The sequence below is a fragment of the Notolepis coatsorum genome (assembly GCF_963971535.1).
Source record: "Notolepis coatsorum genome assembly, chromosome: 9".
Lineage (NCBI taxonomy): Eukaryota > Metazoa > Chordata > Actinopteri > Aulopiformes > Paralepididae > Notolepis > Notolepis coatsorum.
Genome location: NC_140173.1, coordinates 43,654,342 through 43,673,214, shown reverse-complemented (window position 1 = coordinate 43,673,214; position 18,873 = coordinate 43,654,342). Strand labels below are relative to the sequence as shown.

The window sequence follows — 18,873 nt, the reverse complement described above, 5'->3', positions numbered from 1 at the left end:
GCATACCACATACATGTTCCCTCGCATGCGCACATCAGATGATTATTATGCATAAATAGTAGGAAACATGTTTGTATAGGAAATTACTAGTTTTAGTTTAGTTTTTGTAAATATTGCCTTGAAATAGAGAAGCTGAAAAAGGTAGCAGGATGTAGCCTTCAATATATAAAGAAATTATATTGTCAACAGATATGGTTGAAAAACAAACAATGTTTTAAATGTAATTGTAGATACAATATTGTAGTTAAAATTTCTTTAATTGAATTAACTTAAACTAGAAAAGTAAATACAAACTAAATTAACAATGTAACTTACAGTTTACAGAAGGACAGTTTCCTTCTGAAGCACAATTTAAGAAATGTCTCATCCTTCCAGTCGGGACCATTTGTAGTGGCAGGTTCCACAGCTCAAGCAACCCCCCACCAATTGGTACAGGGCTTGTATTTTGGTTTTGCACTTCTCGTTCTTTGTTATGCTATTGCTATGCTATTGTTATGCACAGACTATAGGTGATAGGTGAGTACCGGTACTTGGCGCACCGCGCATGGCGCAACGAGTCGAGTGAAAGTTGTGAACGAATTTTTGTGTCATCCGCAGGGGTGCAGTGCTGGGCAAACGCGGTCAAACGGCGTTTGGCCTTCGTCACTGAGGCCGAAGTGCGCGCATCCTATTATTATGCAAAGTCTAGGTGATAAAATGACTCGTCGCGCCACTTATCACCTAGACTTTGCATAATAATAGGATACCGACAACCAAATACAAGCCCTGTAGGTGTGGTGGGGGGTTGCTTGATCTCCCGACTTCACTGGAAGGATGAGACAAGGTGTATCATCTGTTTTGTGCGCAACAGAGGGAACATGTATGCGCGTGCGCGCGGGAGCGAGCTTGCGCGGGCGTTTGGCCTTCGCCCATATTACGACTGCACCCCTGGTCATCCGTGCGCGTACTTCTGCTCAGAAAAGTGCTGGGACAGCGTGGTACCGCGTGGCATGACCACTGCACCCCTGATAACAAGCCAGGGGACTAGAGCGTGTGTATAAACTGTGCGCCTGTATTGCCAACCCATAACATCCTGGTCCCTGCTGCTGGGACGTACCAGCTCCACACACCACTGTGGGGGGGGGGGGGGGGGGGGGGGGGGGTATATTCCCCATTACCTTGTAACATCTCCTTTTTAAAAAAAAAGATAATAACAGTTACAACATTCCTTAGTGCACATTATTATTAATACAAGAAACCCCATAAACGTCCTTATTTAAAACCCTAATCATCTTTTCTGTGACTTTTACTTTTTGATAAGAAAGTCTAGTGCTGGTTGAACATTAAGCATACTTTATGTTGGCCTTTGTCATAATGTGGCCACAAAATGGAAAGGTTTACTTATTTAGTTTGTTTGCACTAAGTTAATACTTTGACAAATGTTGCCTATATTTTTCAGTCAGTTCGGTCTTTGTGTGCCAAACATTATTAAAAGGTAAACTTTTTTTTTACCAAATAAATGAGAAGCATGTTTAAATCAGCAATGCCTCTGCTCTTGCTGTACCAAAATCTCTCCTAGCTCTAACCGTCACTGTCAAAATAATGTGCCTGATGTCAAATGAAGAATATGCGTAAAGTCAGTCAGTAGCATGAGTCACTGGGAATAGCAGGAATCCTACGATGGGTCTAAGCTGACGCCACCTGTCGTATAATAGCAGCTATAGAAGGCAACGCTGGTACCGCCTGGAGACAATGGGTTCCCTCCGGGGTGTAAGGCCTAGAGCAGGGGTCGGCAACCCTAGGCACGCGTGCCTGCATAGGCACGCGGGGGCATTTGCATAGGCACAGGGGGCAGCAGTAAAACATTTTTTTTTTTTTTTTTTTTTAATATTATAGTGAAATATTTTGCACTGTTGTCGCATTTATCTTGTTGAAATCCTCCCACAGGTTCTTTTTACTACCACATATTTAATTGAGACCCTTTATTTGTTTATTATTTCAATTTAGCTGGAAATACATTGCTACATCATTCAGTAACATTTGCAGAGCCTTATAACAAAAACATTATTACGGTCACCATTGTGACCAGTGGGATTAATCAACAAATTGTATTATTTATTTTTCTATTTCATTGAACATTGCACATGTTAAAAGCCATTTTTTTACTCAAAATGTGAGTATTACCAAGTCAACTTGTGTTCTTAAAACAATGACAATAAACATAGTTTTATTAGGTTGAAATAATGTGGTTGTGTACTTATTTTTTTGTTAACTTATTATGGATTGAAAACTGAAACCCTTAATGCACAGTAACTGAACTCAATATTTTTAAGTTCTGGTAACTTATTATTATATTTTTTTTTACAGTGTAGTCTTGCGATCAATCAAAACTTATTTACACGATATACCTCACATTCACCCTCCATTCACATCCTGGTGTTCTCCATTAGGCCTGTAGGTGGAGCTATGACAGCACACGTACAGTACACACACCAATGGTGTGTGATGTGTCCAAAAATGAATGGGCAAATGTGAGTGAAATGGTCGCACTGTATGCAGCTGTTTGTCTGCATTGCATTCCCCCCCCCCAACTCAGATTTAAGGTTGATACAACCATCATAATAATATTGTTAATAATAACAATAACAATAATGATGTAATAATGTAAAAATGATCATTAAAAAGACCTGATTATGAGAAAAAAATATTACGATGCATGGAATATTGTTGAGGCACACTAGTTACAACTATATTTCAAACAGGCACTCCATGTCAAAAAGGTTGCTGACCCCTGGCCTAGAGGGTAGAGGAATGTTCGGATACTCAGTCTGATTCAATGAAGAATAAAGAGACTCCACGTACAGGAGTCGGTCCTTGTAAATCCCATGATCAGCAGCAAAGCAATAGTTGTAATCCAAATGCTCGATAGCACTGATGACAGCTAGCCAGCCTCTGTCCATGAGGCCAGCCCGAGTTGTAATCCTCACAAGGTTGAATCCCAAACGATAGTGGAAATCAACGAGGCTCTTCTCCGGGTAACACGTTCCAAATCAATATAATCCAACCAGTAATGGTTCTGCAATCGCCGACGCTGGTTCTCCTGTGCACATGTCCAATGCTACACACGAACGAACTGGGTTGCACGATATACAATAAATGAACGACTATTTACTTAACATTAGATTAGGTCGAAGTTGACGTTACTGCATTAAACTCTGACACTTTACTATTCTATTCGCACATGTTCTCAACACACTGTTAGACGCTTCACTGTTCACTTCACTGTTACCGAACTTGTCACACTTTAGACGAACTTGTCACTCTGCTTGCTTAGACGAACTGATGAACGAACTGCTGCTGTGCGCACCTTGCGCTGTATATATACTTAAGTGATTATCTAGTCCCAAACCTTAGTTCTTGTCTGGGATCAATACGCTGTCTCCGGGCATGTTCTGACTAGGGATGGGTATCGTTAGGATTTTATCGATACTACTACTCTTATCGATACTGCTTAACGGTTCGGTACTTTATCGATACTCTTATCGGTTCTTTTTGGTTCTTTTTTTGCAAGAAAAAAAGACAATTAATTAAGAACAGAATCAACATTGCTTTATTATTTATAAATACAACTTTATAAATAAGTATTATAAATAAATATAATTTCTTCAGCAACAGCAGCAGCAATGTTCTTTTATATAACTTTATAAATAAATATAATAAATTAATATAATTTCTTCAGCAACAGCAGCAACAATGTTTTAAATGTGTCTGACTCTGAATTATAGACTTTTTATAATAAACAACAAATGCAAAAGGCTAACAGAACTGTGACACTCGTTCACCCTATCCTCTGTCATCCTTCCTCTAGCTGCTAGGGATAAAGGACTTTGGGTGGTGGAGGGAGGTAGAGGGAGGATGTGTGGTGGCCCTGGGCTCACTGGGCTGGGACATAGTGGCTGACGCCTCAGCTTGACGATCTATAAAAAGTTTAGATTGTAGTATTTGTAGCTAAACAATTGTTTTGTTTATTAGCCTATTTGTAATAATTCGTTATTAGCCTAGGCAACTCCGTATCTTGGCTTACGGTTACGGCTGCAGTGGATGCAGATGGAACACTGCGCGCAAGGCAGTCGAATACGCGCATTTCTGCACACTAATATCATGTTTTGCCAACAGATGTTTTGATAAATTGATTTGCTCGTATTGCCACCCTTACTGGCAAATGTTTTGTTGCACTTGTGGCAACGTGCATTGTCGGCATTGACCCTTGTAAAGTATATCCATACTTTAGAACGCTTCGCTCTATCCGCCATGATCACGACTCAGTGCATGCAGAGCTGCTGTCTGTGTGCAGAGCGCTATAGCACGGGGCGTCGGGGACAGCGCTTTCATTAAGGAGTACCCGTATGTAGTACCCGTATGTCTATGTGTAGCACTAGCGAGCGACTCGCGAGGAGTGTGTGTAATAATTGACTCGCTGGCTGCGGCTCGCTTCTCGTGCAGAGACAGAGAGGATCGTTCGCAACTTTTAAATAATAATAATAATAATAATAATTTCTCTAGAGTATCGATAGCAGTACAGAGGACGTCAGAGCTTATAAATACTCCGGTATTTTCTAATATAGTACCGGTTCCCGTTTAAAACCGGGGTCCGGGGGGCATCCCTAGTTCTGACATGCCTGAAACTCGCCCCTTGCACCTGTCTGAGTGCGAGACTGCCTGGCGCCGCCGTCAGGGGGCATTATCCATAAGGAAAGTGAATATTACTATGATTTACACGCAGGCTTAAAGGGATATAACGTGTATATATAAATAATATACAATGTATATAAAACAATAAATGTAGATTCTCAGCTTTAATCTGGCCCTTCACAACAGCCGCCTCCTAATTAGTCCGCACCTAATTAGTTAAGGGAGACAGATTAATAGTCCAGTCAACTGCTCAATATCTGTTGTGAGGAGTAGGGCAATCTACAAAGTCAGTGGGTCATGATCGTCATCAGGGGAGTCAGGGAGCTCTGGCAACTCTATCAGCCTCGCCACGGGTCGGGTGTAAGTCCGCCCTTGGACAATAACTTCTGCCGCTCTGACCTTCCCGTCGGCACCAGTGATCACTTTGCTTACGCGGCCGGCCGGCCACGCAGCTCGGGGTAGTGACGGTCCATGATCATAACGACTGTGTCCACTTTTAAGTTGTCCCTGTCCTTGACCCGCTTCTGACGGGCTGGAAGGGATGGTAGGTAGCTTAGGAGGAAGCGGGCCCGAGACTGGTTGCTCTGTGCTTGGCTGTGTCTCCACATCCTCCGTCTGTTCCTCTTGTTCGGTCTGTACCCCGTCTGAGGAGGGGCCGGTTCCGGCCACCCCATCACGAGGTAGTTTGGGGTGCTGGGTTCGAGGTCAGCTACGTCGCTTGGAGCGTAGCTGAGGGGGGTGGAGTTCGGAACTCCCTCTTCTTGAGCCCACGGTTCTCTCCCAGGCTTCTCGTCTAATGTCAATAGCTTCTCAACTGGCTGTACGAGAGAGTGGCCTGTGTCGCTCACCTTTGTGTGCAGGCAGCGTGTGGACGTGGGTTGGCTGGCAAGTCCGTAGAGGGGGCCCTGGAGCGTCCACACCAGTCGGGTCTGAACCGCGACTGGGCATCCTTTGGGTCCAATGTGGGCCGCCTCGATTGGGACAATGAGGTCCGCGTGGTCGGAGCCTATGAGCAGGGTCGGTGTGGCGCCGTCGATGAGCGGTATAGGTAGTCTGCGTAGGTGCGCGTACTTCGCCATCAGCTGTGGGATGGGGTAGTTGTAGCTTGACAGACCTATGTCATGGCCTGTAAATGCCTTAGTGATGCTGTACCGCTTCTCGGGCTGCCCAACCGCTGCTATTGTGAATGAGACGTTCTTGCCCTTTATGGTTTTTAGGTCTCTCTGAATAGTGCGGATTGTCATTGTTTCTTTGGTACCCCGCAGGCCCAACTGGGCTGCGGCGGAAGCGAGGAGGAGAGTCTTTTCAGACCCATCATCTAGGACGGCGTAAGTGTCCAGGACATTGTCCTCGTAGCTCAGGAGCACTCTGACCACTTTGATGAGCACTCGGGGGGTCCCGCTATACTTGGGGTCTATGTGGAGCACTCCTGTTGGTCGGTTGCCTCGTCGGGCTATTCTTCGCATGTTATCCTCGCACAGGAATCGGCGGTGACCGGCTTCTGGGGGGTCAGACGCAATCCACTGCTCCATTTCGGCGATGGTCAGTTTCGGGAACACGTCGCACTGTGCCAGCCAGTGTCCTCTGCGGCAGTACGTACAGGCGATCTTCCATACCTCTTTTGCAGGGGGGTTGTGACCTGTCTGTGGTGACACCGAATCGAGATGGTACGAGTAGCACCGTGACTCCCAGTGTCTGCTGCAACAGTCAGGACACCAGGGGGGGGGTTCAGGACTGGTCTGTGGTGACACCGCCTCGGCATGGTACATCACCGTGACGGGCCTACTTTGGTTTCCTGGCGAACGCTGGTTGGTCTCATGCAGGACATCTAGGTGGGCGCCGTCACACTTGCTGCATCTTTTCTTCAGGCGGCAGTCGGCTGCCATGTGGCCGCGCGCGCAGCGGCGTTTGTCCTTAAGCCACTGACCTATTTCGGCTGTGGTTAAGTCTTTGAAGGCGTCGCACTGTGACAGCTGGTGTTCACCGTCACAGTACTGACAGACAGCCTTCCACTTCTCCTTGTGGGGGTTGTGGCTCGTGTGCCGTGACACAACCTCGGCCTGGTGCATCACGGTCACGGACCGGCGGTTGTCGTTGAACCTTCTCGGTCCATCTCTAGGGTCAGAGCCACTCCACACGAATGTGTCCAATCGTAGACTGCTGACCTCCCTGGCGAGGAAATCAGCCAGGTCTAGGAGGGATGGTTCTGGGCCGTTGGGGTCACTGTGGTCTCTCTGCCGCCGAAAACGCTCTTGACGGGCTGGAGGGAGCTTCTCCAGTATCCGCTCCACGTTAGAATTTGCATACAGTTCATGTCTCCCCTTCTCCTTTTGTGACCCCAGCATCCCCACGAGGGATTGTACCTTGATAGAGAGGTCATCTAGTGCTCTATTGTCTTTGGCTGGGGGGAGGCGGTCGATATCTCGTATTTCTTGGATCACGTAATCCCATATGCGTCCATAGCGCGCGTCGAGGGCCACCCAGAGCATCTGAGTAGGGGGTTCTTGAGTTCGAATATGCCAGCGCTATGTTATGCGCTCTGGGCACTTTAAGATGCTTGAGGAGGATGGCATATTTATAAGACTCGTCGTGGGCATCGGACATTATAGTCTCTAAACACATGCGTAATTCTGTGTACTGTGCTCTGTCCTCGCGCGTAAAGTCTGGGAACGTCGGTGTTCCAAGGTAAGACGCCATGGATGGCTGGGACACCGATGAGCGTAGGGGGAGAGGCCTCCTGGGCGAGTCTCCCCGTACGGGTGGTCGTGGGTTAGTGCTGGGTGGGTACCAGAGGCCGGGCCCCCAGGTGCTGCTCCTCGTTGCTGACTGTGTATTAAACTCAACCCTGGATTGGGTCGGGGGTTTATAGCGCAGTGACTCGGGGCTGAGGTCGGGGCTGTACTGGGCCTCCTGGTCCAAAGTAGGTTCGTGCTGGTGGGCTTGATATCCCTCCTCTTCCTCCGCTAGGTCCTGGAGTCTTCTAGTTAGTTTCTCGGCGACGTAGGCGGGATCTTCCCGTTGGCTGGGTCTCGTATAGACCGGTCGGGGAGGGGGCTCGGCGACGTAGGCAGGTTCTTCCTGCTGGCTGGGTCCCGTGTAGACTGGTCGGGGAGGGGGCTCGGCGACGTAGGCAGGTTCTTCCTGCTGGCTGGGTCCCGTGTAGACTGGTTGCGGAGGGGGCTCGGCGACGTAGGCAGGTTCTTCCTGCTGGCTGGGTCCCGTGTAGACTGGTTGCGGAGGGGGCTCGGCAACGTAGGCAGGTTCTTCCTGCTGGCTGGGTCCCGTGTAGATTTGTCGGGGAGGGGAAGGTGCCCTCGACCCATGTTGTGATGATCTCCGGGAGCTCCGGGTGGAGGAGTGAGGGGTCACCCTCTGGAGTAGTTGCTCCACCATCTGCGCCTGCAGCCGGTCTCTTTCCATCTCGCGCTGTGCATTGGCGGTGTCGCGCTGTGCATCGCGTTGCGCGTGGGCGGCGTCACGCTGAATGTTTTCTTCAGCCTGGAGGCGCCTCTCTTCCAGTCTGATGGTCATCGCTGTGTCGGCCTGGAGGCGACTCTCTTCTAGTCGGATGCGTTCTCGCTCGTTCTGTTGTTGCGCCTGGAGGCGCTCTCGTTCGTTCTGTTGTTGCGCTTGGAGGCGCTCTCGTTCCACTGCAGAGTGTTCGCGCTCACTAAGTGTCTGTGCTTGGAGTTGGTCGCGCTCACTCTGGAGTCGGTCTCTTTCGGTTGAAGCTGTCAGCGTGGCGATCAAGGCTTGCGCCAGTCTCTGGTCAGCCTCGCTGGGGGATGACACTGGTGGAGGTGATCGGGCGCTGACAGGGCTTGGTGGAGACCTGTCCTCCTGGCGCGCTCCGAGGTCTATCTCTTGAGCGCGGTACTCTTCTCGTGGTTGCGCGCCGAGGGCTGTCTCGGGTACGCGCTCTTGGGTTGGTTGTGCACCGGGGTCTATCCCTGGAGCGCTTTCTTTATCCTGGAGCGCTCCGGGGTCTATCCCGGTGACGCTGTCTGGAGGTATAGTCACGTCATGTCCCGCTTGGTCCCCCCCGTGAGCTAAGTCAGTTTAGTTTGAACCCACTGGGGTCTCTACTGGCAGGGCCGCCAAGTCGATAGGAGTGGGCATGCTTAAACTATCCGTTTTATTCGTATTTAACGTCCGTTTAGATAAGCTAGGGGGTAAAACGAAAGCGAAGTCCTCTAGATATGGAGGTGGCTGACGTTTGCGCTGCGGGCGTTCTAGCTTAGGGGAGCCGCTTGGAGAGTGTTCACCGCTGGCCATGTCAATATTAATATTATATTAAATATTACACTGATACCCTCCGGCTCGAAGGACCAATTGTAACTGAGGGGTTACAAAACCCTGACTGTATTAAAGATTGTGATAGATTAAACCACTGCTAGTTATGTACTTTAATTACTGGCCAGACAGTACATCAAATATAGATGGTGAACACTCACAAGAACACGGCATTGACAAAGAAATAGTATTTGAGGGTATTTTATTATTATGCAACATTAGGTTACAGAATGAGAATTAGGGTCGCGCTTGTATGGCGAAGAATATGCGTAAAGTCAGTCAGTAGCATGAGTCACTGGGAATAGCAGGAATCCTACGATGGGTCTAAGCTGACGCCACCTGTCGTATAATAGCAGCTATAGAAGGCAACGCTGGTACCGCCTGGAGACAATGGGTTCCCTCCAGGGGTGTAAGGCCTAGAGGGTAGAGCAGGGCTGTACGCTAAGCTTTTTCACTAGGGGCACACTTGCCCCTAAATGAGAAATTTAGGGGCAAAGAATATTTTTTAGGGGCAAATTTTTAAATAACTATTTTACCATTATAGTAGGGCTGGGCGATATGGCCTCTAAATGATATTGCGATATTTTTTGGCCATATCACGATACACAATATATATCGCAATATTTTGACATTTCCTAAAGCACTTAAAAATGCTTGATTTAACCCTTTGATGCATACAGTCACGCCAATATGATGATTATAATAAGTCCCTGCAACATATGTTTGCATTATTAAACCATGAAGATGCTTTAAAAAATTATTTAATGAAAATGTACTAAGAGTAGTCTACTGACACACTAATAAAAAAAATTATATATATATATATATATATACTACTGTGAGAAAATAATAATTACACACAAAGGGATAATGGCTTATAGCAGACTTAATGATTTTAGAATATTTCAGATAATGAAATTAAATGTTTATCATCAACTATCCAGTTAGTATTTATACTGTCTGTAACGTTTGGCTACTTTAAATCATTGAATGTAGAGAGAGAGCGAGAGAGAGAGAGGGGGCGAGAAGAACGCACAAGAGAGCCAGCCCCCCCCCCCCCCCCCCCCCGGGTTTTGTTCTAGGTTCGCGTTTTGATCGTCTAAGCTGCCGTAGGTGATGACGTCACACTCGAATGTAAACAGGAAGAGTCTAACACGGAGATGGAAAGTCACAGTGGATGATATACAGAAACGAATAACTAATAAATATGAAGTTATGTTTAAACTTCTGTTGTCAAGCGTTGTCACTTGTCAATATAACCCACCCCCTTTCCTCACTTTTCCACCGTCCCTGCTTCACTCGGGACCACCAGCTAACGTTAGCCTATAGCTCCGCCGTCCCTGCTTCACTCGGGACCACCAGCTAACGTTAGCCCATTGCTTGTGTCAATTAAATTGCATGTTATTAAATGTCCGCGCTGGTCTGTCTAATGAAATTACAACCGCAACATTATGTCGCCTGTACAGCCCTGGTTGTAGGCTAATGTTAGTGTAGTGAAATGCGAATGAAGGGGTGAAATCACTATTCGCAAGCTTGCGAGTAGATATAATTTTTCATTCGCACCGGCCAAATTAGGGGGCAATTTGCGACGATCTCGTTGCAGCGTACAGGCCTGTAGAGGAATGTTCGGATACTCAGTCTGATTCAATGAAGAATAAAGAGACTCCACGTACAGGAGTCGGTCCTTGTAAATCCCACGATCAGCAGCAAAGCAATAGTTGTAATCCAAATGCTCGATAGCACTGATGACAGCTAGCCAGCCTCTGTCCATGAGGCCAGCCCGAGTTGTAATCCTCACGAGGTTGAATCCCAAACGATAGTGGAAATCAACGAGGCTCTTCTCCGGGTAACACGTTCCAAATCAATATAATCCAACCAGTAATGGTTCTGCAATCGCCGACGCTGGTTCTCCTGTGCACATGTCCAATGCTACACACGAACGAACTGGGTTGCACGATATACAATAAATGAACGACTATTTACTTAACATTAGATTAGGTCGAAGTTGACGTTACTGCATTAAACTCTGACACTTTACTATTCTATTCGCACATGTTCTCAACGCACTGTTAGACGCTTCATTGTTCACTTCACTGTTACCGAACTTGTCACACTTTAGACGAACTTGTCACTCTGCTTGCTTAGACGAACTGATGAACGAACTGCTGCTGTGCGCACCTTGCGCTGTATATATACTTAAGTGATTATCTAGTCCCAAACCTTAGTTCTTGTCTGGGATCAATACGCTGTCTCCGGGCATGTTCTGACATGCCTGAAACTCGCCCCTTGCACCTGTCTGAGTGCGAGACTGCCTGGCGCCGCCGTCAGGGGGCATTATCCATAAGGAAAGTGAATATTACTATGATTTACACGCAGGCTTAAAGGGATATAACGTGTATATATAAATAATATACAATGTATATAAAACAATAAATGTAGATTCTCAGCTTTAATCTGGCCCTTCACAACAACTACAGTACGTCCTTGAGAATAACTGAAAAGTAGGAACATTTTTTGGCTATATATCTTATGTTGATGTATGGTATTTTTGGAGTGTTACATTTAAAAAAAAAAAAAAAAAAAACATAAACCAAACCGAACAGAAAACCGTAAACCTAAAACCGTGATACGAACCGAACCGTCGATTTTGTGAACTGTTCCACCCCTAAGAGGGACTAATTAATTTCACCGCGGGGGGGGGGGGGGACTAATTAATTTCGCCGCGGGGGGGGGCAACAGAGGGAACATGTATGCGCGTGCACGCTCGCGCGGGAGCGAGCTTGCGCGGGCGTTTGGCCTTCGCCCATATTACGACTGCACCCCTGGTCATCCGTGCGCGTACTTCTGCTCAGAAAAGTGCTGGGACAGCGTGGTACCGCGTGGCATGACCACTGCACCCCTGATAACAAGCCAGGAGACTAGAGCGTGTGTATAAACTGTGCGTCTGTATTGCCAACCCATAACATCCTGGTCCCTGCTGCTGGGACGTACCAACTCCACACACCACTGGGGGGGGGGGGGGGGGGGGGTATATTCCCCATTACCTTGTAACATCTCCTTTTTTTTTTAAAGATAATAACAGTTACAACATTCCTTAGTGCAAATTATTATTAATACAAGAAACCCCATAAACGTCCTTATTTAAAACCCTAATCATCTTTTCTGTGACTTTTACTTTTTGATAAGAAAGTCTAGTGCTGGTTGAACATTAAGCATACTTTATGTTGGCCTTTGTCATAATGTGGCCACAAAATGGAAAGGTTTACTTATTTAGTTTGTTTGCACTAAGTTAATACTTTGACAATTAATTTCGCCGCGGGGGGGGGGGGGGGGGGGGGGGGGGGGCATAATCCCACGGTACAATGCATTGGTAACTTGCTTCAAATGACAATATATACCCCCGTGAATATTATTGCACGGATCAGAATACAGGCACGCGTGTGCTATGATATTTTGCAACAGGTTTTTAAAGATTTATTTTGAGCATTTTTACAGCTTTTTATCAGATAGGACAGGCAGAGGAAAGTTGGGAGGAGATTTTTAGGGAGGACTTGCAGCATAGGTCCCCGGGCCGGATTCGAACCCCGGACGCTGCGATTATAGTGCGAGCGCACTTACGTGGTGCGCCACCATGGCGCCGCATTTCACAACAGGTTGACGGTGATACAGCGAGTGCTGATACGAGAGAGAGCGAGAGAGAGCTCCCCCAGTCCCATTACCTCCCACCCGTTTTATCTAGTTCTGTGTGATTCACGGTGTGTGTGTGTGTGTGTGTGTGAACAGCTGAAGGTCTCTGCTGTCGAAACCGCTTCTGCATTATTTGAACTCGCTGCTCATATAAACGTATCACAGTTGATTGTGGGCGGGCGGTGGCAGATCAGAATTCTTACATGTCACAGATCCGCTAAATTCAGAATGGCTTGGTTTAGTGGGGGAGGATCTTGTCTCAGCTGAACTGGAGGAATGCGCCAAAATGAGAATTTGAGACCTAGACAGTGTTGGTACAACCCCACACTGCTAGAAAACAATGCTAAACACTGGAAAGGCCATTTATAAGATAGTTCCCCTTTAATTTTCTTCATGTTTTACATATCTTTTTTTGAATGTTTTGCATATATATATATATATATATATATATATATATATATAGATATATATATATATATTTGTTTTGTAAGGATTTAAATTAGTAAGGAATTACATAAATTTTGAGTAGTAGAAAAGGGGTAGGATTAAATAAGTGTATACTGATGTCAATTGAGTTATGTTCTCTTTTTTTAAATTATTATTATTGATAGAGATTTAATCCCTCTTTTACCTGGAAGAAGACAAAGCCACAGAGCCCCAGCGCTCGCCCCTTCATGGAGCGGGTGAAGTACCCTCTCCTCCAGAAGTAGACGGTGGGCAGGATGTAGGCCAGGCCCACCAGTCTGCCCCACATGCGGTGGCCCCACTCCATGTAGAAGATGAACTTGAACTCTGGCAGGGTCATGTCGTGGTTCATTCTGTGAACACACACACACCGTAACACAAACATTGCCAATGTGAATTGCTGTGGAACCCATGCTTCAATTTGTGCGAGAACAACGTTGTTTTAATTGTTAACCCCGATTATAGCCAACGTTACCATCAAGTATAAGGCAACTTATAAAAAAAAAAAAAAAAAAAAAAAAAAAAGAGAGAGAGAGAAAAAGAGAAAGAGAAAGAGAAAGAGAGAGAGAGAGAGAGAGATCTTACATTTTGAACTCAGGAAACTGCTGGTATTTGCTGAACTCTGCCTCCCACTCTGCTCGGGTCTGAGGAGGCTTCATCTCTCTGACAAGATGCCAGTCCACCATGGACAGGCCCGACTCGGTCAGCCTGATGAGGTTATCACACACACACGCATTGTGTTTTCAAAGGGATCAACAGAAAGCTCAGAGTCTCGACAAAGACCGGTGGGGTGAAAACACAAGCTGCAGCTGAAATACAGTATAAATTTAACCTTTCGTCTACCCCAAGAAGTCTCCTTTAAAATCCTCTAGCCGAGCTGTTGATTTCCGGTAATGAGGCCTTAATAACTGAAGGTTATCAGTTCAGTTCAGTTCAGACTTTATTGTCCCTCAAGGGGAAATTTGCTTTGCAGCAGTGGTAGAAACAACAACAACAACAACAACAACAACAACAACAACAACAACAAATAACACAACACAAGAAACATCACATCTTACAGAATCCAACCAGGAAAAAGAAAAGGAAAATGCATTACTGTTATTTTAAAGGAAGTTAAGTGCATTTAGTGCCCTGGGGATGTACGGAAATCTTAATCTGTTGCTCTTTAGCCTGGGGAGCCTATATCTCCTGCCAGAGGGGAGGGGGACAAACTCATCCAAGAGAGGATGGTCAGAGCTGTCTAAGATTGTCTGAGCCTTCCGCAGAATTTGTCTGTCATAAATGTCTATAATAATAATAATAATAATAATAATAATAATAATAATAATAATAATAATAATAATAATAATAATAATAATAATAATAATAATGGATTGGATCTATATAGCGCTCTTCTCTGACTCAGAGCGCTTCACAGAGTCCATTATTCGTTCATACACAGTCATACCGGTGGTGGTAAGCTACAATTGCAGCCAGAGCTGCCCTGAGGCAGACTCACGGAAGCGTGGCGAATAATCATCGCCTACGGCCCCTCCGACCACCACCAACATTCATTCACATGCATACACATTCATACGAGGCAAGTAGGTTAAGTGTCTTGCCCAAGGACACAACGGCAATGGGATGGACATGGGCTTGAGCGGGATTCGAACCACCAACCCTTCGATCATTGGACGCCCCGCTCTACCCCTGAGCCATAGCCGCCCCACGATAAGTGTTTTGTCCACATTAAAAGTGTTTAGTTTGCGCAGGAAGTAGAGTCTCTGCAGACCTTTTTTGCAGATTGCAGATGTATTCTGATTGTGGTTTAACTTGTTGTCAACTACTGTTCCTAGGTACTTGTAGTGATCAACCTTCTCAACAGGTGAGCCGTTACATATGGTTAGGATGCTTGGGTGGGAGGTTTTTCTGAAGTCAATGTCCATCTCTTTTGTTTTTGTCACGTTTAACTTCAGGAAGTGGTTGTCACACCATTCTATAAAGTTTTCCACAATGGGCCCATGACCAACCTCTCCATCCTGAAGCAGACTGATTAAAACTAAAATGTGCCTGTCATCGTGGTTGCTCCTGCAGTCGTTTGTGTACAAAATGTACAATAATGGGGACAGGACACATCCCTGGGGTGAGCCTGTAGATGAGAGCCGTTTCTCTGATAGAGCACCATTTGCCCTGACTACCTGGGGTCTACATGTTAAAAAGTCCAGGATCAGTTTCACCAAACCAGCATCAAGGTTGAATGTTGACAGTAGCTTCCTAACTAGAAGATGTGGTTGGATCGTATTAAAAGCTGAGGAAAAATCTACAAATAAAAGCTTTGCATGAGTTTTTGTCCCCTCAAGATGTTTGTATAAATAGTTGTATAGTGTGATTGTAGTAGGGCTGGGTGATATGGCCTAAAAATTAAATCTCAGATTTTTTTTTATATCCAATTTTAATCGGTTTTTTTCTCTTGAAAAATAGAAACGCCAAGGAAATCATTCAAATAACCTTTGTTTTAAAAAAGTATCAAACCAAGATTAATTTGAAGTGCAAACCTAACTTTCACCAATGTTCACAAAAAAAAATTATTATATATATACATTTACATTTAGTCATTTAACTGACGCTTTTATCCAAAGTGACTTACAAGTTCTGTACGACAAGTCATCAGGAAGGGTACAACTCAAAGGTTACTCTTGATCAAACAAAGATGAATGTCCCTATTGGGATTAATAGTGCAATAACTTGCTTTTTCACCAAACTTCACTTAAAACAAATAAAAGGTGCCTCTTGATCATCAAACAAGAATGAATTTCCCTATTGGGATTAATAAAGTGCAAATCTTTTTTTCAAAATCGTCCTAAATCATTAATTCGAATTAATCTATCAAATCAATGAATCGCCCAGCCCTAGATTGTAGCATCATCCACTAGGGATGTCCCGATCACGTTTTCTTGCTCCCGATCCGATCCCGATCATGTGATTTTGAGTATCTACCGATACTGATCTTTCCCGATCTGATCAAAAAAATATATACATTTTTTTTGTTACTTTTTTTTTTTCAACAAACATGACCATGTTCACGTCTTAAACTCCTACTGAGGCCTTAGTTTTGGTTTTAAATTGCATATCATCATTCATTTATTTATTGTCACACAGAGCAGAAGAATTTTGCCAAAAAAAAACAATAGTATCCAGCTGCAGAACGGCAGACCAGCCACACTCTCAGACCCAAACACATTTCCTTTGATTTAATTATACATCAAATGATTTATGTCAAGGATTGCAATGCCTCGCTAACCTGGATAACGTCAACATTCAGGGTGAATGTAATGTGAGAAATTGGGATTAAAAAAATAAAAAATAAAAAAGATTATTTGGGTCTGAGAGTGTGGCTGGTCTGCCGTTCTGCAGCTGGATACTATTGGTTTGTTTTGGCAAAATTCTTCTGCTCAGTGTGACAATAAATAAATGAATGATTATATGCAATTTAAAACCAAAACTAAGGCCTCAGTATGAGTTTAAGACGTGACCATGGTCATGTTTGTTAAAAAAAAAAAAAGGGCAAAAAAAGGTAAAAAAAAATTACATTTTATTTATTTTTTTTCGATCCCGATCTTCGGAAAATCACGCGATCGGCCCCGATCCCGATCACGTGAACGGATCGGAACATCCCTATCTTCCACCCCTCTATTAGGCCGATATGCAAATTGCATTGGGTCAAGCAGACCCTGAACATTAGCAAGAACACTGCGATCATCAGCTGCTGGACTACTAGAGGCTCCCAGAAACAGTCAAAAGAGGATCGGTAATGCAGCCTTTATCAACTATGCCCCAAAACTGTGGAACAAACTACCCCAAAACATCAGAGAAGCCAACTCGCTAGACATACGATTTGTGTCAAAATAAAGTATCTTTAAAAGACAGCTTAAAACCTATCTCTTTGCTCAGGCATTTCACTGTGGGGTAATGCAGGCAAATATCTGAAGATAGATATCTGCTACCACCTAGTGGCAAGGGGAAATATTATTATAGAAACATCAGGGATATCCTGACACAAATTGTACTTACCTGCACTATTCTTACCCTGCCTACTTTTATACACTGCCTATCAAATTCACGTGTCGGTTATCACACTTTTTACTTCTTACTGATGACTATTTTTAAACTGAATCATTTTAAACTATTTTTATTATTTGTATTACTGAATCAAACTGTAAACAGAGCTATATTCTTACCCTACCTACTTTCATACACGTTCAATGAAATTCATATGTATGTTAGAGTGATGCTCTGTTGTGAGGAGAAGATTACTTTTGACCTAAATCTAGCAAAGTTGTTTACCATTCCAGTTAGGTACATCGTGCCAAGGTTGATTCTCCTAACTGGGCCATTTTCATCTGCTTGAACAATCTTATCACACTTTTCACTGTAACCTTGCTATTTACATTTTTTATTTTTATGCTCGCTTATGCCTAGGGCTGGGCGATATGACCAAAAACGTTATCGCGATAAAATTATAAAATTATTTTCATATAACTCGATATCGATAATTATCGTCGATATAATGTCTGTCAAGTTTAATTAACTTATTATGCCCGGCGCCGATACGCGGGCTGACTTGTTTTTCTGCTGTGAATGTCTCGAGAGTCGAATTGATGTCGTCATCAGTCCGCGCACGTTTGCAGAGCGGAGTATCTCAAGCGGAGTATCTCATGACTCAAAAATTACCCTAAAATACTCTGTTCCGCCCAATTCATTGCAACGACGTCCACCGTATACCCCACACTACTATAACAGTTACCCTCAGAATTCAAAACACACACCAACTCGGCAGGTAACCTGTGAAATAGCGGCGTGCAAGCTAATTAGCCATAGCCAGCCCCGTTTCCAAGCGGAGTATTTCATGACAATGTACTAAAAAATGACCCTAAAATACTCTGTTCCGCCCAATTCATTGCAACGACGTCCACCGTATACCCCACACTACTATAACAGTTACCCTCAGAATTCAAAACACACACCAACTCGGCAGGTAACCTGTGAAATAGCGGCGTGCAAGCTAATTAGCCATAGCCAGCCTCGTTTCCAAGCGGAGTATTTCATGACAATGTACTAAAAAATTACCCTAAAATACTCTGTTCCGCCCAATTCATTGCAACGACGTCCACCGTATACCCCACACTACTATAACAGTTACCCTCAGAATTCAAAACACACACCAACTCGGCAGGTAACCTGTGAAATAGCGGCGTGCAAGCTAATTAGCCATAGCCAGCCTTGTTTACCGAGTCCTACCTTCTTCCGGGTCTCCTTCCTCTATCGGCCATCTCCTTCACCGATTGGTTGTTAGTGCGTGTGCTCATATCCAAGCTTGGAAAATCGATATATCGAAACTTTGCGACCACGTTTCATGTTTATTTCGAGGAAATAATTTATCGCGATAGTTATCGTTATCGTTTTATCGCCCAGCCCTACTTATGCCTGTATTTTTTATTGTTGTTGTATGTCCGTTCTATTTTTAAAATGTTAGACTATTTTTAAACTTAATCATTTTAAACTATTTCATTATTTGTATTACTGAATAGAGAGCCTATTAGGATGTTAGATCCTAATGTGAAACACTGTGATTTACCATAACTTGCTATGCTCGCTCATGCCTGTATTTTTTACTGTTGTGAAGCACTTTGAACTGCAACCTCTGTATGAAAAGTGCTATACAAATAAAGTTATTATTATTATTACTTTGACCAATTTCTCGAATATTTTCATCACATT

At 44.5% G+C, this 18,873-nt stretch overlaps 1 protein-coding gene across 2 annotated transcripts in view; it reads right to left on the bottom strand.

Moving 5' to 3' along the window:
- The window catches only part of cox15 (cytochrome c oxidase assembly homolog 15 (yeast)), a 55,639-nt gene that overhangs the window by 11,861 nt on the left and 24,905 nt on the right, over window positions 1-18,873 (bottom strand). For both annotated transcript variants that reach the window (XM_084321170.1, XM_084321169.1), the window contains exons 3-4: window positions 13,702-13,824; window positions 13,283-13,469 (exon numbers count right to left, since the gene is read on the bottom strand). In XM_084321170.1, coding sequence (XP_084177296.1) covers window positions 13,283-13,469; window positions 13,702-13,824 — 310 coding nt within the window. The remainder of the gene's footprint in view (window positions 1-13,282; window positions 13,470-13,701; window positions 13,825-18,873) is intronic.